Here is a 24,114-nt window from a genome sequence, read left to right as displayed (position 1 = left end):
CAGGCTGTGACCCTCTCCTCGGAGGCTCCGGGGGCGGAACGGTTGGCGTCCCCGTGGCTCGGAGGAATGCGGTGGGGCAGGGGAGGGTTCTCTGAGACGTGCTGCTCCTGCCAGAGCTCGTGATGACGAGACGCAGCCCCGTCTGCGCTCGCTGGGACGAGAGTCTCTGTGCAAATCAGCTGAATTCATTTCCCCCCCTCAGACAGAGACGGATGCGGGGCGTGTGTGGAAGATGGACGGGTCCCTGACCTCCTGCAAAGTGGGGGGAGCAAAACGTCAGCGGAGGTCAAAAAGCCCTCCTCCGTTTCAGTCGCCGAGTTCGGAAGTCCAGGCTATTATTCAAATTGCCTTTTTATTTTCATTTTTTGTCACGTGCCTGGAAATGCTGAGAGGTGAACTGTCTTTCCTGCAGAGAAGGAAAGAATACCTCTCCATTTCCACGTGTTAGGGAACGTGCACATGCAGGGCAGGACAGGGCAGGAACACCTTTACAACCACACTCGTGGGCAGACAGTCTAACTGCACGTTCACACTGATGAACTCTTCACTCTGCATCTCTGACATTTCACTTCCCTGCACATGTAGTCCAAGTGAAACTGGCGGAGCAGGGAGTTAACTGCGCGGGCAGAATTCCCATCATTATGAAAGCATGGCCGATTAGACGGTTGCTTGTCAGAATCCAGGACATAAAAGAGAAGCCCAGGAGTCATTTAAGAAGAGAGAACGAGAGAGAGAGAGACAGACAGAGAGAGAGAGAGAGAACGAGAGAGACAGACAGAGAGAGAGAGAGAGAACGAGAGAGAGAGACAGACAGAGAGAGAGAAAACGAGAGAGAGAGAGAGAGAGAGAGACAGACAGACAGAGAGAGAGAGAGAACGAGAGAGACAGACAGACAGAGAGAGAGAGAGAACGAGAGAGACAGACAGACAGACAGACAGACAGACAGACAGACAGACAGACAGACAGACAGAGAGAGAGAGAGAGAGAGAGAGAGAGAGAGAGAGAGAGAGAGAGAGAGAGAGAGAGAGAGAAGCGTGGGGGACTGCTTTGTCACATTTGATCTTTTTCTTATTCAGCCTACAATTAACAGGTGGATTCATGCCTCCAGTCTACAGCAGCAGGAACAGCACTCCCCTGTAGCCAGACACTTTGTAAAACACCTCCCTCCCAAACACATACACACACAATAATAGATAACCACACCGTGCTGTTTGGCACCTTCATCCAAAATGTCTGACTGAGCGAGACTCACCACATCGTATCAGAGACATGGGAGGGAGCCATGGGGTATGGGAATATCCAGCGGGAGAAGAAACTAGTTTCAGAAAGGTGTCCTTGTAAAACCTAGCATCCCCGTGTTCTCTCTTCTTTATATTCTGAGCCGTCTCAAAACATCACTTTGATGTATCATTGAATGCAACAAGAACAGGGCCTTTGATCATGGGATGGTCAGGAGGTTCATTTGTAAAAAGCTCACACACTGTACTCCTCCACAGAGCATTGTGACTCTTAATAGGTGCTGACCTTTTATTTTAGGGAGATCACATGACTAAAACATGTAAATGCACTTCCAAATCCAACTGAAAACTTAACATCCCATTCACAAGAGACACCAAAGGATGATGAATCTAAATGATTCATCATTAACAAACACATGTTTCTTCCCCTGGAAATTGAGTTTTATGATGTCTTGTGAAATTGACTTGATGCCAGTGAAGTCAGTCTGACGCAATTTTCGGAGCGCATAAAAAGTTGCTTTAGCCTCTCCATGAGATTATAAAGGAGTGAAGTCAGCACACCTTAAGACTCTAAGGGCTGTGCCAAATGGGCCATCAGTGGCGAGCGAGAGGGCAGGCACATGGTGAGGTATTCATGGACAGCCTGCCCCTGCCTGTCCTGCTTTCCTGCCATCGATATTGCACACCTCAGCTTGAGGACTAATGAGAGAGCACTCTCACTAACCAGGGCCGGCAGAGTTGGGCCTCGCCTTGGGCAGAATGGGATCTTCAATAAACGCTCTCTATCACTGCCTCGGACAGATCGCTGTTTCCTGGTCTGTGATCATGCAGTGTAAAGATTGTCTCCCTGGCCACCTGCTGTTCATCTAAAATACAGAACAGAGTCTGTTGCGGGCCTGTTTCAGTCTTCTTTAACTCTCTTACTCTGTTTATTTATCTGTCTTTGTCCCTGTCCTTGTCTCGCTCACTTGCTCTGGAGTCAGTGCCCAGAATCCCAGGCCAGTAACACCTACGAATGGTGCCACTTGAGCAATCTAATTTCACAGCCAATCAACACTTGACTTCTTGCCGACTTCTCATCACTTAGATTGGATGTGAACTGTACTAAACCGTAACTGTGCACTGCAAAGTGGTGTCAAATAATAAGACTAAAATCTCACCTTGAAATCACTTTACACCTTTTTATATCTGTATGACATTTTTGCTGTCTCTGAATATACTCCAATGCTTTCTTCATTTTCTAGATCACAAATGTATTTTGCCTACATTGGTCCTAAAACAAACTGTATCTGCCTTTGCCTATATATTAGGCCATTGCCTATATTAAGTTAACTAAAAAATTTAAGACAATTGAAAATGGCAGAGTGAGAGAAAGAGAGCACGAAAGAACCTCAACATATTAGAATCAGAAAAATAAAAGTACTTTGTGGTGCTTCTCTCTGTGCGTAATGAAATACTTTTTTTCTAGTGAATAGGCTCTGAGATATGACTGAGGAACCTGAAGCTTTTATTTATTCCTGAGGTATTGTCAGTGATCTCCCCTCCCATGATCTCTGGCTGAATAGGGCTTGTAAGAAAAGCTTCTTCAAGCAGAACAAAGACCCGCATTAATCATTCAGAAACAGCCTCGCCTGTCTTCAGGGATCCAACAGGACTCAATGCAAAATCTGTTAAAAGAAATAGTTTTGGAGACTCCACCAAAGGTCAACTAGACAGAGAAAGTGATAAAAGTCTGATGAGATAGAGGTCTACGAGACAAAGCAATATTGTTTACTGTCTTTCGGCGACCTTTCTGAATCCCTCAGGTGGACTAGTGCCTAGTTGGGAATAGTACTTGTTGACCCAGGCAAGAACCACCACCGGCACATCACTTCATTCTGATACTCTAGCATTTCCCTCCCTGACATAATGACCTTTGGGTGTTTAGGTTATGGCTGGGTTTAGAAGTAGGCTCTCCAAGCCTCTGAAGTTCCTCTTCAACCTGAAGGCCACAGCAGAAGCAAATGTGAGGGTGTGGAGTGTGTCAGACTTCAGGGCTGCCTCCCTTATCGGAGAGACAAGGACCCTGATTACACCCTCTCCATCCAGGCCACTCCACACAGGCGCTCCTAAAGAGTTGTCAATTAAGCCCACAGATCTCTTCTGGTTGGAGTGCGCCACACAATTCCTGAGAATTAACTCAAACGATTTGTACGTTCTCACAGACAAGTTTCAAGTGCATCGCCTGTACGAGGAGATATTGTGTTACGAACACGTTGACTTTCATTTGAAGGTCTTGACTATATTGCCAGACATAGCATGTCTCAAATGGAGACATACACAATATTCAGAATATAGGCACTGTATTCTGATTAATATTTCTCCCTGATACGTAAATATTATGGTTGATGATCTTGTTATGGTTATCTTCCGTTCTAACGCCGCAGATGGGAGTTGATTAATGACGGTATTTTATCTGATTATGCGGATGAAAGGCTTAGGTTCAGGTGTTGTCATGGCCGCTTGGAATGAATCCCAAAGTTATTGCTTGTAATGAGTTTCCAAAGATGGCGACAACAGCAATTCCTGCTTGCTGTTGCTCAAATACCAACTCCAAAGTGTTCCCAAGTCGCAGAAGTAGTTTGGGATTCTGCAGCCTGAGAGTGGTGTCTGCGTATAGTCTGTGATGGCTTCCCATATTGCATATTCTGGCTGAATAATTTACAGTCTACCAGAGTGTTGGTACAGTATGCAACAGTCACATGCAGGGGAGTCACAAATAGTTCTGTATAGAAGCTTTTAAACTGTGTTTTAGCTCGAGTGAATTTATGAAACACTTTCTTTTGCTGTTCCCCCCCCCCCCTCCCCCTCTTCCTTGCTTTCCTCTTTCTGTCATGGCAGTGGGGCTTTAACCTGATTTTAATTCTACATAGCACTTCCAGACTCATTTGTGTGTGTGTGTGTCAGTGTCGTCCCTCAATGCTTCACATTTCTCGCTTTAGTCTGCTAATTAACATTGGTGGAATGAGGAACTCTAATGGAATTACACTTTAACGATGTTCGGCGTTTTTATGGTGGTAATTAATTAGATCAGTGTAATCTCCAGCTCCCCAAAATCTTCTTGCAAAAACTGCATCAACACGGAGCCCCCTCCACTCCCTTTGCATCATAAACACCAGTAATGGTGCTTCTATTCTCTGAGCGAGGCCTGTCTAATGCCTTACCTTTAAATGGAGGAAAGAGGGGTACTGGGCCTTAGCCATTTGTAGTAATCGACAGTAGCATTATGCTGAATATGAAAGTGAGTCAATCTCTCTCGCCTTTATCACCGATCACAAAGTTGGAACGCTGAAACCGTTTCATGAAATCTTACCTGGCATCTTCTGATTGTTTGTGCAAGCTAATCCTTTCTTAAGATCCTTAAGTGGATAATAAACTTGCATATAGCTCATTGAGCTTCGGGAATGATCTATTTGTGACATTTTAAAGGTCTCCACGGAAAATCATAACCATATTAGCATAGCTTCATCAGAGGTTTTAAGGTCGTTTTAAATGTACCTTAAGTGTGCATTACATGCTCAAATTAAACTATCCGCCTACTTTCGATTTACATTTGTTGCAACGAGAATCTTTCGGAGCAGCCAACTTTGTGATAACCTGCTCTGCACTGATGCAATCTTCCTCCGATCCGGATCCACGCACAGCGTGAATACATATTGATTCATGGCTCCCGTTGTTTTCAATTTCAATTTACAATGCGCCTGTCAAGTGTATGGTCACCCATGGAAGTGAAATATCTGCACTGTGTTTTCAAAATGGATCATTCCGCACGCTACACTAAGGCAACTGGAAACAAACACTGTAAATGAGTCAGTCACGTGATGAAAACGACCTTGCTTTATGACTTAAGTGCTTCCCGCCTTTTCTCGTCTGATCTGCCAATTCGATCTATCACTCTAATGATGTGGCAAAGGGCCCGCCCAATCAAGCTCAATTAGTTTTAAGCTCATTAGTGACTGACAACACTGCAGCTACGGCTAAGATACAGCTATAGGCGGACAAAGTTGAGCTTCACATGACAAAAAGAAGCGAAACAGCTCAGTTAACTATCTACCAGTGGTAGCGCAAGAGACAGCCAACGCTTCATCAGTAGAGCCCTATCGCGTAGAAGCCAATGCTTCACCTCCGCTCGAATTAATCGCGGTTATTTACCACAGGTTCATGAATAATATTGATTGACTTAAAAGCACATTCTGGTGATTGATACACCATTGTGATATACAGTATCTGTAGATGTAGCATCTTGAGCAGACTTGATGAACCTTGAAAAACTGAGGAAACGTAGGCAGGCTCAGGGCTGTGACAACATAAGTTATTGCCTCTACACTAATCCATGTCATATTTGAAAATAAATTAATCAGAGTAAGTGAGGAGGTATAGGGGGACTCAAACTGGAACCCCCAGCAACATGACAAGCCAGTGACAAATCTATGTTTGGGGGAAAAAAACAAGTCCATGCTCTTATTTAAGACTGTTGTTTGGGACTTCAGCCCAAAACATCCAGCTTCCCTGATGTTTAGTTTTTTTCCATTCAGCCAATAGTTTGTCTAAAGCGTCGAGGGGGAGAGGGGCGAGGAGGAAGCGGTTCATGTTATGATTGGCCGCTGTGTCCAGGGGCTGGGCCACAGCCTGCCTCTCCACACCACAGATGGTGCCCCCCACCCCCCTCAGACCCTTCCTCCATGCCCGGCCGGTAGGCATATTTGCCCAGCGCCCAGCCTCTTTCTCAGCCCACCCACCACCACTAATTCCTGTAGAGGGAGGAAAAGCTATGTCCTCCATTTTGATCTCTTAAAATCCTCATCTCCTCTCTTCTCCTCCTCTCCTCACCCTCACGTCTTCTCTCTTCTCTTTTGTGTACCCCCCCTGTCTTTCTCTCTACTCCTCCTCCTCCTCCCTTCCATTGATCCTCTCTATCTCCCCCTAACTGCACTGATGTTTTATTTGCTTCCAGTTACCCCCCCTAATGTGCGTTGGGCTGTCACACACTGATACTGCTGCATGGAGCCCCACGGTCCCAATCAGACGACCAGTAGATTAGCCAGCTGTTCGTTGGGGACCAGGGTTTAGAAATGCACTTGGGACTGCTGAACAGTCCACTTGAAGTCTTTACAAGATTTATAGGAGCTTGCTTCTTGTAAGTGTCTGTGTGTGGAGGTAAATTGGACAAGGCGCTAGCGAAAGACTTTGTTTGCTTTGCATGCATTTGTTGTTTTCGTAAATAGAGCAGAATGATGCTGTGAAGGGGGTCTCTGTAACACTGCCACTGGTACTTACAGCTGTCAGATGTCTTCATTACAATCACGGAAGCTTGGAGAATCCTGCTGACTGCGTATGAACCAAAGTCTTAACGTACCACGGCTCTTCTAAGGAGTGTGTGTGAAGATTCCCAGTGCCTTGTGTCTGCAGTAAGCCTTCACTCCACTCTCCACCTTTTATGTGGAATGTAGCTAATCTTTCCGCAACGGGGGTAGAAATGTTGAAATGTTTAAGCAGTCTCTAGCCCCAAAATAAACGAACTTCATTAAAAATGGAAATCTTGCTGTGGATTAGTAGGAGAGGGGCTCATTCTGCCTGCAGGGTTTCTCTGTACAAACTCATCGCAGACTCAGCATACAAAATGGTGTCAGTTCTGCTAATTGCCCCCAAGTCCCTGTCCAGCAGTTTGCCTCTGACTCCTCTCTCTTCCCAGTGACTAATCTGCACACAGGGTGAATCAGCGCCACTGTCCTGTTTCTATAACAAGTTAAACTATCCTGTGAGTGTGTCAAGACGATTCAGCGTGCACTTGTCGGTTTAATCGTTGTGTGATGATTCGTTATGAAAAGTTTAAGCTTCACAAATTGAAGTTAGGATTAGAAGAAAAATAAATATTTCTTTAGGGGGAGGTTAGATTGGTCTATGTCTACAAAAAAAGTTCACCCTCTTTTCTCTCTCTCTCTCTCTCTCTCTCTCTCTCTCTCTCTCTCTCTCTCTCTCTCTCTCTCTCTCTCTCTCTCTCTCTCTCTCTCTCTCTCTCTCTCTCTCTCTCTCTCTCTCTGACGTACATACACAGTGTGACAGACCGCTAAAATATGGATTGGTCAAGGAACTGTTTTCCAGACAGTGTTGTCCTTATAAAGGTCAGGTGGCTGAGCGGTGAGGGAAGCGGGCTAGTAATCAGAAGGTTGCCAGTTGGATTCCCGGCAGTGCCAAAATGACGTTGTGTCCTTGGGCAAGGTACTTCACCCTACTTGCCTCGGGGGGAATGTCCCTGTACTTACTGTAAGTCGCTCTGGATAAGAGCGTCTGCTAAATGTAAATGTAAAGGTCGATCATCAGTTTTGCTGTGCTCCTCTGACACACACTGACACACTCATTGCAGTCCCTTTGAAATGTCCCTTCTTTTCCAGGAGGTTAGGATATCCTCTCCTGCAGCTGCCTAGGCTAAGTAATGTGGGCCAAAAGAAAACAGATGTGTGTCACCACATTATCAGGTCGCTGAGGAAGCATGACGGGGCCACTTGTCTGAGAGGGAACGAGCGCAATTTTAGAAAACCTCAAATGATTCATCTGAGGAAGGAGAGTAATTTGTCTGTGTCAGACTTTATGCGATGCTCCCAAACACTTTGCCTAGCTCCCCAACTTCCCTGTCTCCAGGCCTGTAATGCTAAATCAATCAAGCTTCCCCATGCAGGAAAGTGTAGAAATAAAGAGACAATGAAGTGGAATGAGGAGAAGCAGGATTGATAGCATCAGAATGTCCTGGGACAGGTTGCGAAGAATTTTCATGTGCCGTAGCTCCGACGAGGCTCAGTCGAAGACTGCACACTTCAAGCAACAACGCTAAAATAGAAGTATGCTGACAAGTGAGGTAAATGCAATTTTGTATTGAATTCCGTGCTTGTACATAGAAGACATTTCCTGATGTTTATTTTATTATCAGCCATACAACCAAAACTATGCCCCTTGATCTGATAGGAAAGGGGTAAACTGGACAGCGTTTTCATATAATGAAACCAAATATGCTGGGCTTGTGTCTCCTAAATTAATACAATGTCAAATATAAAATGTGTGAGAAACATCAAGAAAATTATCTTCCAACAGCTCAAGGCTTTAGCATATAAGAGATGGGGGTCTCAAAACTTACAATTTGATCAGTAAGTCCACCTTGCTTTGGAGTGTTACAAACAGGTTCTCTTTAAAGCTTGAATTGTATCTTGAGATCAGGGTTTCCTGTAAAGTATCCTTTGTTAAGATCCAGTCATGGCTGTTTGAGGATAAAACCCAGGCTCTGAGGGCTCAAACAAGCTAAGTGACAAATCAGCCTTCATCAGTTGCCCTGCTTGTCCAATTATGTACAGGTTGAGGGAAAACATCCAGCAGAGATTGCTTTCATCAATATCCCTTTGATTTTGGCCTCACACACTCCTATTTATATCCTTTACTTTAAGCACCAATTTCCCTTTCTACTCTTTGCTTGTAAATCAAACACACAAACAAACAAACACACACACACACACACACACATGTAGCTGGTCTAAGCTGTCATTTTCACCATCAGAGAAATGTATTGAGCATCAACAGACCTTAAACCAGAGGTCTTTGAAGAAGACTGAAGACAGGCATCTGCTCCTCAGCCACAGACTGTTCGGTGTCCAGCTCATTCTAGCAAATGAAAAATGAGAGGACATCCATGAGGAAGGGCACTCTCCTTTTATCCAAAGTGAGAACAGGCTCTCACAGATTAGAATATCCGAGTGCTTTCTTGGCCAGCTTCGTCAATGATCATGGCAGTCCTTGAACACCATTTGATAGACTTGGACATCTGTGTCAATGTCATAGAGTGCTTGGCAAGAAAGATACCTTATTGTCCAGGGGTGGAACATTTCTGGCTTTTGTTCAGGGGTCTAATTATGAAAGAAAACACTTTCTGTTGATCAACATCTATCGTTAAGTTTATTTTTCAAGTGGGAGGAAGTTGATAGCCGCTTTATAAAGTCAAACTGTCATGCTAGTATTGGGAGCCTACAGCACTCTTCAGAGAAAATTCCAGATTGGACTTGCAAGGCAAACTCATCGCTCATATCTGACAGTGGCAGTGTCCAAACCTAAGATGTAGATGATGTATACAAAACTAGAGTCATTCTAAGTTGTTGACAGAAAAGTGTGGCTTTTAGCATGGTAAACCTTGGGAGTATTTTTGTCTCTATATTCTAAAATAACTCTTTCTACAAGTCTCAACTCCTGTCTTTGATCTCATCCAGTTAGCAGCAGATTGCTCCTCCGTCGTTCATATGGTGACACAGTGGGATTCCGGGTAATTTTGCACCCTTTGCTGCCATCACTCTGCATGAGAACAAAGCCTTGACACAAGAAGCACATCCCACGTTCAGATTATTATAATATATATACATAAAAATTATAAAAAAGATTAAATTGCGTCCAGGCCATGTCCCGTATCTGGGGGCTTCAGTACGACCAGAGAGAGAGAGTGTCAAGGACAACTCTCCTGCACACAGGAGGGTTCTCTGAGCCACGGCCCTATACCAGGGGGTCCGTAGGGGTCTGCTGCCGGCCTGTGGCTGGAGCAGGTGGCCTTCGTCACACACAGAGGGCACCAGCTTGACACAGCGCCCCGCAGGTGCAGGGTGCTGGAGCTGTCGCTCGGTCTGGACTGACGACACAAAGCCCCTCCCCTCGCCGTCACCCCCTCACCTGGAGACAGACACATTTACATTTAGTCATTTAGCAGACGCTTCTATCCAGAGCGACTTACAGTAAGTACAGGGACATTCTCCCCAAGGCAAGTAAGTAGGGTGAAGTGCCTTGCCCAAGGACACAACTTTATTTGGCACAGCCAGGAATCAAACCAGCAACCTTCGGATTACTAGCCCAGTTCCCTAACCGCTCAGCCACCTGACTCCCCATTCCCCATCGAGACATTCTTCTTCGACACAGTGTTCCGTTTTAAATCACAGATGAAAATGTTATGACACGTGCTGATAAATGGGCTAATGTAATTCCAATTAACATGCAGAGATTTTTGATCTTTAACTGAGGGTGTGGGTGAATGGAGTGGGTGGTCTGAATGTTTAAACGGAAGACAGAGATCCTGGGAGAGGTCAGGAGTATTAAAACTCAGATTAGACCTTGGTCTTAATGGATTAAGAGAAACATCTCAAGACAAGTTATTGGTTGACATAAGAAGAAATGTTACACTACCACAACAGGAGATTTAATTATGTTGAGTTATGTTGCATATCAGTGACTCAGCCTAAGGTGCTGAGTTTGGTACTGAAAATGTTGTCAACCAAGTGGAGTTAGATGGCTGAGCGGTGAGGGAGTCAGGCTAGTAATCTGAAGGTTGCCAGTTCGATTCCCGGCCGTGTCGACGTTGTGTCCTTGGGTAAGGCACTTCACCCTACTTGCTTCGGGGGGAATGTCCCTGTACTTACTGTAAGTCGCTCTGGATAAGAGCGTCTGCTAAATGACTAAATGTAAATGTCAAGGACTAAAAGAGATTATGTCCATCGTTCACATACACCATCCAGAAAGCAGACAGTGTAAACAAATCCTCCAGCTGCATGACACAGATGCACACCAGTGACTCAGTCTTCATTTGCACCTTTTGATTAAATTGCCTGTTTTTGGAGTGCACATTTGTTGCCATTCCAGACGCTCATATTACAGTCATGGCAGCATTATGGGAGATAGCTGTCACTTTCTCCAGCAACCACTCACCTCAGCAGACTAGATCACATCAGTGTGGCACACAGCCCAGCCCAGCATGCCTAGCCTAGCCTACCACAGGCTGTAATGTTTTACTGGTGGTAACCTTTAAGAAAAGGCAGCACCTGTCTAGTCTAGTCCGCTCTGGACCCACAACAAGGACAGACAATTAAATAAGAGTCCCTAATAGGGGCTCAGGACCACTGTGGCTGTGCTAATGAAAGCCAGCACGTGGTTGGCTTGCCGTCCGAAACTCATCCACCGGCCACTGCCACCGTGAGACGTTTATCCTCGCTGGAATCCAATCGATGCTTGATGAAGATGTGATGGTGGGACCTGTGCCTGTGGAGGAGAGCCATCCGTCTCTAGGAAGAAGCTCCCAGCCTGGCCCTCTCTCCAGGCCATTAGGGCCTGGAGGATCAATGTGACCAGGCGAGGAGGAGTCCATCCATCACGATGCCCACGCAGACAGACTCTGTCCCCACCCAGGCTGCCCTTGTGAACCCGCCCTGACCCCCACGCCACTAACATAATTACACTCAGCCTCCGCTTCAGAACCCTAAACAGACAGGACGTTCATGAATTGGACTCAACAGGGATCATCGCACATTCACAGATTACCTGTAAATGGAAGAGCCTCACTGATTGAGTGGTGAGTTATGTGTGTGAGGATTCCACTGTTCCACTGGTACTCAGATTTGAAGCTGCAACTGATGTATCTATATTTCCTAATAAAGTTGATGCAGTTTTCAATTCAATTGTTGGAGGATATGTGTTCTTGGTTTCCTTTACTCCATTCAAAGAGCTAGTCGCTGGTGTGTTGCTTGCAGTCCCAGATGACTTGATCAAATAAATCCAGTGTAAAGAACTCTACAGGATTAGATATTGACCACCACTTTCACAGGCAGGGTACCAACTCTGTGCAGGTCTGAGAGTATTGGTACGTACTCTTGGTTGTAAAGCTGGAGACAAACATGACTGGTTAATAATGTTCTACCTCCATCTCTAGATTTATGTCAACAGAACCTCTGATTTCATCAAGGTTGGGATAAACAAATATTTGTTGTGAGAGGAAGGGAGAATGCACATGCATGTCTGAATGCCATCTGAACAGGAAGATCTGACCAACACAAACACATTTAATTGGCACAATTTTCTCAGCTACGGGAGTTGGCTTGGTAAAAGCCTAGAGAGCCGTATAGCCACCGAACATTTAGAAATTAGACATTTGGTATGACACACTGTGGAAGGTTATTACATTATTATTACTTATATTACATTACAAAAGGGTAGTGCATTTCCAGTGCTTTCATTCCAAAATACAGAAATTCCACTTTGGCCAGCACGTTAGAGAACTTCAGTAAAAGCCTTCATTTGCCTTTTCTCTATGATAAGCAAAGGCCAGCCTTTGAATGGTGACAGAGAGAGCCTGATTGTCTTTCTTCTCTGGGCCTCAGACATAGAGTGACATTTCTAGATAAAACTTTAAATGACTGGTTGAGTTTGTGAAAGAAAAAACACACCAAATGTGATAGAGAAGAACACTCAGTGCATGCAGAAGACAAACCAATAATACAAAAACCCAGGTTGAAGCTCTCCCCGATGAAGACGTTACCATGGTGTTCGTCATGAGTTACGCTACATATTTAAATTATGTCAAATCCACAGACTGAAGGACTTACAGGAGACAATTACTTTGTAAACTGTACATTCAAAACCAAGCACAAAATCAAAGATTTATGGTGATGATAAGATTTTTTCAATTTTTAAACCGTAAAAGGGGATTTTAACTTCAATACAGTTTTATTGTCCCTCAAATAGATTTTTTTTATATGAGGGACTCATACTGCTGACGCAAGACATGTAAGTCACAGAGCTGAATTAAACTCTGTTTTGAGCTGTGCTATAAATGCGTTCTGTTCCTCTTCCCATACTGAGATTCTGTCACAGTCAATCACCAAGGCCTGGAGAGAGAGAGGAGGACATAGTGAAAAACTCTCAGCTTGCCTCTATGGATGAAGGAATTAACTCTGTACACATAAATATTTTGGCTGGAAAAATAATTATCAATCCCTTTCTCTGCATCACATCTTCCCACCCGTCCTCTGTCTGCAAACAAGAACAATTCATTTGAATAATTCTCCCTAAACCTGTCTCATCCACTTTTTTTCCTGTTGAGGGGCAATCAACCCTTGTCTGCTTGTAATTTATAACCACAGTCAAATCTCCTTTGAATCTACAGGGATGTACAGGGAAACATAGGCTATAAAGTGTTAAACGTGGAGAAATACTGTTCTTAACAAGAATAGACAGATAGTTTCCATGGTGGATTTCCAACCCTGGGCTTTTTCAGATGCTTATATAGGAAGATTGATTATGCCATGTGGCTACTTATACTCTTTAACAACATAGCCAAATGATGCTAACCATTTAGATCGCATTTGGAATATTTGGAATTGTTTTTTTCTCAGATCTAGCTCATCATAACAATGTTTCAAGCCATTGCCTACTTTACTTTAGATCACATTTTTAAGCTACTTACAACGACATAGCCATTATTTTCCAAACAACATGGTTCTGAACTACAGCACAGTTCATTCTTATTCAATACCAATTTTATTCTAACCAAGTGGAGAGGAACAGAGGCTTTTACTGATCCATTAGCCTGCTATACAGTATGCATCACTGAAAGGCCTTCGCATCAGAAACACGTAATCGAGAGTCCTTGGTAAAAAGCAGAGACTGTACAGACACACAGCATGAAGAGGATCTAGGGTGCCATTTGAAGCAGATTGCAGTTGTGCCTCACAGAATGTGTTGCAGTGAGTGGAGGAAAGAGGTGACGGTCAGGTTTTCATCCAGTCGCAGCCTTGTCCTCCCAGACAGCCATGTCACACCACATACTGAGTGTGCTTGATGCCCATGTTCTCAGAGCAGGACATGTCAGGGGAAACGAAATGTGCAGAGTGAAACTTCCATCTTCTACATTTTCTATGGTCCTGACTTCTAACTAAAAAGCTAAACTGGCTGGTTATTCGCATTATTTGTATAGTTATCTGTGACCAGCCAGATACTCGTCATTCCAAGTAATTCTAGTAACCTTATGTTGGTATTCTGCAAAAGATTAGATGAACGCCAAGATGGCACAAGATGTTCATGAGAAGGTCACAGGGGTCATCAAAGCTACAACAGTCTATATGAACCTCCAGCCAGCTATATTATACACAGCTCACAGTGGAGAATGGTTTGAAAAAAGGAAAACATCAGTTGATACTTCTGCACAAAGGAATTAATATCCCAGTTAATCTTGAAAAATATTTTTTAGGATATATAGAGAATTATGAGAGTATTTGTCTTCCTTTTCCGATGGTTCGTGGTGTCTGGATTTGTTATGTTCAGTTGGGTTTCAGATCAAGACTGCAAGTGAAATGATTGAACGCTCAAACACATGGAGAACGTGAGCACCACCATGTGGCGATGTACTTTATTGGAATAGAGAAAACGTCACAATAAATTGGCCACATTGACCAATCCAGGTCTGTTATTATGATGAAAAATTATAACATTATTAAACTGTAAAAAGGTTTTAGGTAGCATTTGGCATTGGCAATCCCAGTAAAGACACTTTTATGCAACAAGGCTCGTAATACATCAATAATTAAAATCCAACAAATTAAATAACGAAAATTGTTTTTGAATCATTTATATGCATTAAAGAAGACAATCTCACACTCATGTGGATAATGTAATCAATTTAACACTTCCTGTAGAAAAATTTACAAACACTTTAACATTGGAAAACACGGAATGATAAGCCCATATCGTCCTCATTGTCATCAACATTGTCATCATCTTCACCCCCCGCTTAACTAAAATTGTGCTCTTGCCAGTCATGTGAGAAATGTGTCATCAGTCAGAGGACTATACAAGATCTTCATCATACAGAAAGGAAGGAGGACGTCACATTCCAACATTCTACAGCTGCCGTCTGTCTGCCCGTCACTAGTGTGACGGGCAGACATGCTGTCTGTCCTGTTCTTTACTTCCATGACATCAGAACCGCATAACTGCTGAGACGTCTACCACAGAGGTTAGGGCACAACAAGATCTGATCACCAGAAGTGTCACCGACTGGTGTCACGGTCAACACATATAACAACATATCTAACCCACGTGTTGTATTGGTCGGGTGTGTGGCACTTGGGACATGAACAAAACTAACTTATAGAGATTCCATATGAACACAACTTGGCTCATCCTCACAAGTGGCTGTGAGTACTGTGGAAGTATGTCTGTTATGCTGTGTCACCAAACCGGTTCATCGACTGGAGGGCTTGTTTCACAGCTTATCTGAGAGCGGCTGTTAAGTGGGATGTGCCAGAGGCAAACAGGTTTTAGCTGCTGCCCAGCATCACCCCCTTTACAAAGTGCATTTAGTTAACTAACAAAGCAGGAGTAGGGAGTGTCAGAAACTACTTACACTGGTCGGAAAGATTCCCCAGTTTCTCCATACAGTCTTTTGATGACTGTATAACAGTGGTTTCTGTATATACTAGTCATCTTGATATGCTCTGGTCAATCTAGAGGGTTTGTTTACACCTGAATTTTGAAACAAATCATTTTCCATTTCTTGGACAACAACTCCCTAGAAAAGTGTGTTTGCTCACCTGCTAGAATTCTTATAAATAGACCCTCAAAACATTAAATGACACAAAAATGAATGCCATTATATGCTGTGTACAAACAACTATAAATGTAAAACGTTGTCATTGTTGGAATAACTCCACATCTTGAGCTTGAACATTTACAGGCATAGACAGAGCTTTATGGCCTACTGTGGTGTCCTAGTAACGGTTGGCATCGTCATAGGAACTCACGTCCAGGTCAAAGAAGTCTTCCAGCTTCCACTGGAGGGTCTCAAAGGTGGGCCGGTCCATTTCATTCTCCTTCCAGCAGTCCACCATGATCTCGTACATCACCTTGGGACAGTGCGGTGGGCAAGTCATCCTGTACCCTGTGGGAAGCCTCTGGACCACCTGATAGTTGGTCATGGCTGCAGGACAGAAACAATGAGAGAGACATGTAAAACACTCATCCAAGCCGGTTAGGGTGTGGGTTAGGTGTGAGGTTAGGGTTAGGGGAGTTCTGGAGGAGTTGACATGTATACAATAACTGGAAAGTTTTAGAACCCTTATCTACCGCACACTCTACTACGGAAAATCTCTGCAGTTAAGAACTTGAGTATGATGACTCATACACTTTGCAGCATGACAATCAGATTGTGTATATATATATATATACACCAGTGTTAAAGTCTTACTTGGGTAAGGCATCTGTCCAAAGGTCATTATCTCATACAGCAAGATGCCGAAGGACCAGATATCCGACTTGATAGTGAACTTGTTTCCGTGGATGGCTTCTGGTGCGGTCCACTTCACAGGGAACTTGGTGCCCTCGCTGGCTTCATACACATTCTCGTCACTCTGGTCCTAATGGGCAGAGAAGAACAAAAAAACTAACGTTATGTGATCCAGAAATAATATCAATATTCAATTAAAATCCTGTGGTACACCGTTTCACTGTTACGGATCGAAACAAAGCGCATGCAAATCACATTTAAAGAGTGAGACCCACCATGAAGACCCTGGCAAGGCCGAAGTCTGCCACCTTGCAGATGTTGTTTTCCCCCACAAGGACGTTCCTGGCCGCCAGGTCTCTGTGGATGTAGTTCTGCAGCTCCAGGTAGGCCATCCCAGCAGCCACCTGGGCGGCCATCTCTATCTGGTCAGAAATCCGCAGCTTCGTACCCTTGTCCTCTGAGGGAGACAGAAGAACGTGTAGGACCATGAGAGACGGCGACAGATGTTCCAACCTCATTCAAAATCACAAGGTTTGATATATCCAAGAATTGTTTCGAAAGTTGAGCGTTCTCAAGCAGTGCAATGGACTACACTCTGTGACTTTGAAAGAGTCCAGGCCAGGGGGGTTTGTGCCACTGTTGAATTATGGGGGATGCAGTTCCAGACAGTCTCAGGGACACAGACATCAATTCTACATGACCGCGTATCCAGAGTTGACCATCACTCTGATGCGCAATGACACAGCATCTTTCATGCCAGGGCCCAGCATACTGTATGAGAGATTATTACTGTGAAGTTAGTCACTGGAGAACGAACATCAGATCATGGACCCCCAAAAAAACTTGGAACCTAATAATACGAGGAACCTGTAAATATTAGTTTTTCCTTTTTTTCTTCCTTCTACACCTTCAAATTAATTTTGTTTGCTAGCTTGTGGTTGACAGACACACACACACACACACACACACACACACACACACACACACACACACACACACACACACAGAGACATCTGTGCTCATTGGTGCCTGTCCTGCTGTTCATGTCCTCATACTACTCAAGCCACTGCAACAGAAAGACTGACAGCAAGGAGGTGTCGTTGGAAGCATGTGCTTTCTCAAACTGAGACAAAGACAGGGAGAGAGACAGTTTAAGAGAAAGAGAGAGAGAGAGTACCCTGAAGACAGAACTTGGACAACGATTCACAGGATGACTCAGCCAATTCACAGAATGAAGGGGCTAAAAATGTTTCCTCAATGTTATCCCATGTTGTCATAGCAGCCAGGGGCTACATGTGGGCTGATTAGAACCCAACCCCCTCCAGTCTCTCCACACTTCATTGCTATGTAGTTATGCAATAAAGAATGTGGATATTTCCCAGCAGAGACATCCACATCCAGGATCCCTCTGTTGTCCTCAACTGGTACACTTGTATGCAGTATTTCCTCATTCAGATAATAATCTCCAACCATATAATAAAAGTGTCTACAACCATAAAGAAAACTAGTCGTAAAGTTAAAAAAAACATTTTCTTGTTGGTTAACCTATGACAAGCGCCGTAGCATCAAAGTTGTGTTCGATTGAAAGAGGTGGATGCGCTGTGCTTTAGGGGTCAGAGGGCATGTTGGTGTGTCTTACTCTGCAGGTACTCCAGCAAGCTGCCGTTACTCATCAGTTCAGTGATGATGTAGATGGGCTCGGCCACCGTACATACAGCATACAGCTGGATCAATTTAGGATGTCGGAGCTTCTTCATAATCTGGGCCTCTCTGAGGAAGTCCTTAGGATCCATGGAGCCTGGGGAGATGGTCAAAGAAAGATGCGATGACACGCGACTCTGACATGTTCGGATTTGACCAAACGCAGCGTCTCTGCTGCAGCGTCACTGAGTTAAGAAAAGGGCTATGGCTCATTTTCCATCACAGGTCAGAAATAACAGGCCGACCTAAAGAGTTCATCTGTTTACCTGGTTTGAGGGTCTTAACTGCGACTGATGTGGTGTCGTTCCATACGCCTTCGAAGACTTCTCCAAACTGGCCGGCTCCGAGTTTATTCAACAGTCTTACAGAGCTGCGTTCGATCTCCCAGTGGTCAGCAGTGTTGTAGGACAAGCCATGGGTCTGAGGCGCCACACTCTAAATAAAGAATAATTGTGAATGTGGGCTTTATCAAATATACAGTACATTACACAAGACTTTTCAGCACCTCTGCAATGTACAGTATAAGGATTTTATTGAAAATACATTTTCCTAACCCTATTTGCCAAATTATTTTATTGTCTTAGTCTGAAAAATTCCCATAGTATGGTCCAAAAATTGACATCAAAAACACAGAGACCAGAGAGTCACAAGTACGATTAAGAAAATACCATTGATTGTCTCCGGTTTAAGGTAATAGATAATTTTACCTTTTTACATGGTTCGCCTAGTCGCACACAAAGACCATCCTCATGCTTTGAGTAATGTTCAACCAACTCTCTCAGAGTTACAAAGTTTCTGATCCTCGACACAAAGTAGGTACCGTTGTCCGATCTTCTCAGTTTATAGTGCTTCACCTTACCCTTGTCCAACACTGAAAGACAAAGAGACAGTTGTAAGAGTAGTGTAGTCAAGAGCAGTGCCAGCACATTGCTGTTTCTACAAACACACAGTAAACACACAAGGTCTGTTGACATGCAATTATGTCCTTCCCATCTTAACATCTCCTTAACCCTCGTGCTGCCTTCGGGTCACATGACCCAAAGGTTCATAACGAACCATTGTTGTGTTTACCCAATTTTACCCAATACAAAAACAAATAAAAATAATTTTCTTTTAACCATTCCAATGTGGGGGGTCTGAGACAGCCCGACAGTTAAAAGAAAATGCTTCACTTTGTTTTTGTATGAGGTAAATTTGTCGCAATACGACGGTGGGTCACAATGACTGATGGGTCAGAATGACCCGAAGATAACACAAGGGTTAAGGGAAAACCTAAGCAAGTATTCAAAACTGATAGAACATCAGGGGGGAACTGGCAAAGTTGATGTGAAAACCTTTTTATGCCATAGAACTTATGGTTTAGAAATATATTAATGAGTGGTAGCCAGGCAGATAGACTTCTGATTAGAGTAAAGTACAGTGAAACAAAGTTTACAGCCCTGCTGTTAATGAATAGGCATCTCTCCTTGGACTGGACAGGAACAGACCTGTGTGTGTGCAGTCTGTATGAGCAAGGGTTAGTGTCTATGTGTCTATTTATTTAACCTGATCTTTTATCATGAATCACCTTAGGTGATTGGAAGAGAGTGATTAGCTACAGCAGAGATTATTAATGAGGAAGCTTTCCCACTTTATATTGAGACCAACCAATCACACACACACACACACACACACACAAAAACCAGAATCTATGGAGAACATGAGCTCAAGATACCCAGGTACAGTAGCTATTACCTACAACAACCCCTCATTGTGTGTGTGTGTGTGTGTGTGTGTGTGTGTGTGTGTGTGTGTGTGTGTGTGTGTGTGTGTGGTTGGGTGATAAGATTACCTGAAAGTGACAATTCCCCCATCTGGCTCTCACATTGTCTAATGAGGAATGACCCATGGCTGTTACCCTCTGCCAACAATAGCTTTTCTGCATCAAGTCTCTTAGTGTCAGCAAAATACCATCTGAAAAGAAAAATAAGGACATACTGTGACACTGCAACCAGTAAGACAGGTGGTGGTATGTAGGGAAAAGTTTAGGTTGATATTTATTGATGGGCCTCACAGTGTGGAATCTGCATTCATCCAAAATACTGACTCAACAACAAGATATTTAACACCGGCCATCTGAGGTGACATATTTGTTTAAGTCTAAACTGAAATGAGAAATTGTATTGCTAAAGAAAAGTAGAACAGGGAAATTACAACTCTGTTGAAGCTGGCTACAAGAGATGGAACACATCTTGTCTTGTTGAGTCACACCTGTATACTGTTAGCATGTACCCCTACTGTCAACACATGTCCTTGACATGACGTAAGAATGTTTTTTTTTTTTATTACTTTGAACAGTAAAATTTAAATGATATAACATTTGTAATTTTGAATCATGTAAGAATGTGACAAGTATTTTTCACATTAAAGTGTTTCTTCACTGTCATTTCCCAGATCCCTTGCTTAACCTGTTTCTGTCTACAGTTTTCCAGGCAGCCCTGTTTTGGTTGACACAACAATGTTTGTAGGATGCAGATATTCATCAAACATTGATTGTGCTTACAATCTTGCTTGGAAATGTATGGTTTATATAAGTATTTTTATTCAGGATTCTGAAAATGATTAACCCCACTGTGCTTCCTGGTTATTGACAATCATTAACTTGTCTGACCATACACTTTAGTATATTCACTTAACATTCAGAGAGTGATAGCCCTTTATTTTCAACAGCATTAGTGTTAAAAGTGTCAACTTTTTATTTATGTTACTGGTGTATATATCTAAAGGTTAGTCGAATGGAATGTTGGTCCAACCACACAAAAGGTTTACCCTGTTGTTTTCTCCTCCTGGCTCAATTACATACGCCACAACAACTCATCCATACAATTCTACATTCAACATGATATCTAGGATAGGTTACTTACGGTTCAGCATCAAGACTTTCCACCGGTGCCACATAATTAGCAGGAAGGTAACCTTTCTTGTCAGCTGAAATCCCGGTGAGCGCTTTAGCGTACCACCAATCTCCAGCACTCTTGTCCAACACTTCCAATTTGTCCCCGGCATTACAACTTATGTCCTCCTCCGTTCGAGCGGTGTAGTCGTATAGAGCAATATAAATATACGCCGGTCTTTCCGGGGGTATTGGTGGCAAAACTCGAGTGGTGTGTTCCATCGCATGATCATTTTTAATTATCACGATTTCTTTCTTTTTTAGTGAGTTGTTAGTGTTTGAGGTTTGTTTATCAAAACATGGAAAGGTCGCCTGACAGCAAAACAAAATCCTTTCTCGTATTTCCATTGTAAAGATCTCTCCAAAAACTTAAATATTAAACCAAACTAAACAAACAAAACACGATGTCCCACTATAGCTTGTGACAGAAAGAATAATAGAAGTCCCTTTGAGCATTTATAATCCACAGCTGGCTATAGTTAACTTTCCATTATCGGAAAGATTTGTTAGCTCCCGCACCACATTGGCTGGTCTTTGGACTGGGTGACCATAAAATCGCAGGTACACACCCTCAACTGCAATGAAAAAAAGTGCTACATTGCCCTAAGCCAAAGCTTTGTCTCAAACACCGCGTTTCCTGGTGCATTTATCATCCACCTGCTGCTGGTTTCAGTGGAGGAGGAGTGTCGGGAATACCACTCATCACAGGGCAGGTCACATTTTACACAGGAAAAACAAGTGTTAAGGTACCATTTGTGGTAAAAGTTTTTATATATTTGTTTTAGTTTGAAGCTTTACGATTTGGGTTAATTTATCAAACATACGGCATAAGCTACCCAGCCTTAACTTTCTTCTTAACTTTAACTTTTTAACTTAACTTTTTTCTTCTTGATCTCGTGTAGCCTAATCATGGGCTAAACATTTGTGAAGTGAAAAGAAAAAACTGAAAAGAATGCGCTACTACATGGAAAATTACGGTACCAATACGCACCGTAGTCTGCATTTTATGGGAGGACAAGTCAGACACGCCACAAGCCTTTACATTATGAAAATTAATGGATGTGATTAATTTTCAAATCTTATAACTGCGATACATTAAAAACGGTCGCCAAAGATATTTTGAGGAAACCCCTTTCCTTTTGTGCCAGCCCCCACGTGTTGTCGTAGCGGCAAATACATTGGTTGCGGCTAGTCGTCATTGACATTGACACACTCGCATACAGTTGTGCTGCGCACAGTGCAGGCGTGCAAGTTCTTGTATGTACAGTGCTTCGTCTTTATTAGAGAGCACACCCGTTACAATGAGTGAATATTTTAGCCTTTCAGACTGTGATGTTATTGGTTTTGATTTGGATCACACTCTCTGTCGATACCATTTGAAGGAGACGTCTAGGGTGAGTTACTGTAGCTCGTTACTGTAGCCTCACTGACAATGCAGACGATAGTTCGACTAGCCTTTAGCCGAATTTTTGCATGTTGCATCCATTGCCAGTTATTCTGCCGTTCTGGTAGCTTTGCAGAATGATCCATGAAAGGAGTAGTTAGCGGATATGTAGCTGTAGCCGACAGTATGTTCACATATTTAGCAAGATGCAGTTGCTGCTCTTCGTGACTAGGTCTTTCACGTTGCCTAAAGGTAAACTGCACTGTTGAAGTAAATAAAAAACGAGCTTCAGTTTCACCCTCAATTCCACATGAGGCAAACTAGGTGCTAATTGAGTGATGTGCTTTAGGATTCATATACTATGCTACAGCACTAAATCGGTCACCGGGGCCCATGGTGGCTAGGATGAATCACACAGCAGTGACACTGCGTCTTGATGACATCTTTCAGCTTATAAAACAGTGAAATAATTTATAAATAACACGACTACCACAAGGGGTTTCCGTCACCATTCACTTGCTGTCATGTTATAAGAGAATGAGCTAAATGCAACAACTCCACCTGTGGATAGATTATTTAAGTCATAGTAACCCACAATTTAATGTTATTCCCCTGATAGCTGATCTATGAGAGTTTTGCCAGTTATCTGGTGGAGCATAAAGGCTATGACAAGGACCTTCTGACGCTAACCCCAGCAACCTGGGATTTCTGGTGAGTCATGAGCAGAGGAGTGGTGAACTGTGTGTTGACACACACACACACACACACACACACACACACACACACACACACACACACACACACACACACACACACTGGCTATAGGTTGCAAATAAGAGGTGCCCCATAAATGGCTGCCTCAATTACAGCAAGTGGGTATTAGATAATGCACATGGTATATGTATTGTAATATATAATCAGTACAATTGATAACATATGTTCGTCAATTCTCTTCTTCAGTTTTAAAGGCTTAGTGGTGGACCTTGAGGATGGAAACCTGGTAAAGCTGGCAGAAGATGGGACTGTTTTACGGTAGACTAGTATTCACTGTGAATGATAGACAAGTCAACACAAGTCATTACTGTATAACCTGACCGACTTGTTTATGTATTTTATTAGAGCAACTCATGGCACCATTGACCTCAGCACAGAGGAGATCATCAAACACTATGGCCCCCAAAGGAAATGGAAGCATTTCAATAGCCTCAATACATCCTTCACAAGATCTAGTACGTGTTCCTCCTTCTAACCTCTTTTCAGATAAGACTTCTGTTTTCTTGTAATACAAATATTTGGACAGTATCTGACATTTAAAAACGTCTACCTAAAAATTATCTGTCCCATGTTTCTGCAGCAAAATACTATTTTTATGACAACTATTTTGACCTGCCCGGGGCTCTTCTTTGTGGAAGGGTAGTGGATATGTTGCATAAGGTAAACATCTCACAAGACTGTTTTCTTACATAGTTACGGTTCATTTATATTTCTACATGTTTTTAAATAATTTCTCCTTTTTGTAAACAGCGTGGAAATGAGGTTAATTCAGATTTCTGGAAAGACATGTTGGCCGCAATCGACCACAATTACAACACATCAGCGTTTAAAGGTAAGCATTTGGAGAGTCAGATGGCTGAGCGGTTAGGGAATCGGGCTAGTAATCTGAAGGTTGCCAGTTCAATTCCCGATTACCGGCTGTGCCTAATGACTTTGTGTCCTTGGGCAAGGCACTCCACCTTACTTGCCTCAGGGG

At 43.2% G+C, this 24,114-nt stretch overlaps 2 protein-coding genes across 2 annotated transcripts in view; one reads left to right on the top strand and one right to left on the bottom strand.

Annotated features, from left to right (window-relative positions):
• Positions 1-14,441: 14,441 nt before the first annotated feature.
• On the bottom strand, positions 14,442-21,568 carry frk (fyn-related Src family tyrosine kinase). The gene is made up of 8 exons (XM_067241145.1): positions 20,952-21,568; positions 19,880-20,001; positions 18,756-18,919; positions 18,315-18,483; positions 17,987-18,145; positions 16,623-16,804; positions 16,309-16,477; positions 14,442-16,041 (listed from the first exon to the last, which is right to left on the bottom strand). Exons 1-8 carry the CDS (start codon positions 21,326-21,328, stop codon positions 15,833-15,835), a joined length of 1,551 nt encoding a protein of 516 aa, XP_067097246.1. The 5' UTR covers positions 21,329-21,568; the 3' UTR covers positions 14,442-15,832.
• A 674-nt stretch (positions 21,569-22,242) lies between these two features.
• Positions 22,243-24,114, top strand: part of nt5dc1 (5'-nucleotidase domain containing 1) — a 35,457-nt gene continuing 33,585 nt past the window's right edge. The window contains exons 1-6 of the mRNA XM_067241885.1: positions 22,243-22,374; positions 22,984-23,075; positions 23,325-23,396; positions 23,484-23,593; positions 23,719-23,798; positions 23,889-23,970. Of these exons, the coding sequence (XP_067097986.1) occupies positions 22,282-22,374; positions 22,984-23,075; positions 23,325-23,396; positions 23,484-23,593; positions 23,719-23,798; positions 23,889-23,970 (529 nt within the window). The 5' untranslated portion in view covers positions 22,243-22,281. The remainder of the gene's footprint in view (positions 22,375-22,983; positions 23,076-23,324; positions 23,397-23,483; positions 23,594-23,718; positions 23,799-23,888; positions 23,971-24,114) is intronic.

The sequence above is a fragment of the Osmerus mordax genome, chromosome 8, assembly GCF_038355195.1.
Source record: "Osmerus mordax isolate fOsmMor3 chromosome 8, fOsmMor3.pri, whole genome shotgun sequence".
Classification (NCBI taxonomy): Eukaryota; Metazoa; Chordata; class Actinopteri; order Osmeriformes; family Osmeridae; genus Osmerus; species Osmerus mordax.
Note: the sequence above shows the minus strand (reverse complement) of the source record. Positions and strands in the feature narration are given on the sequence as shown.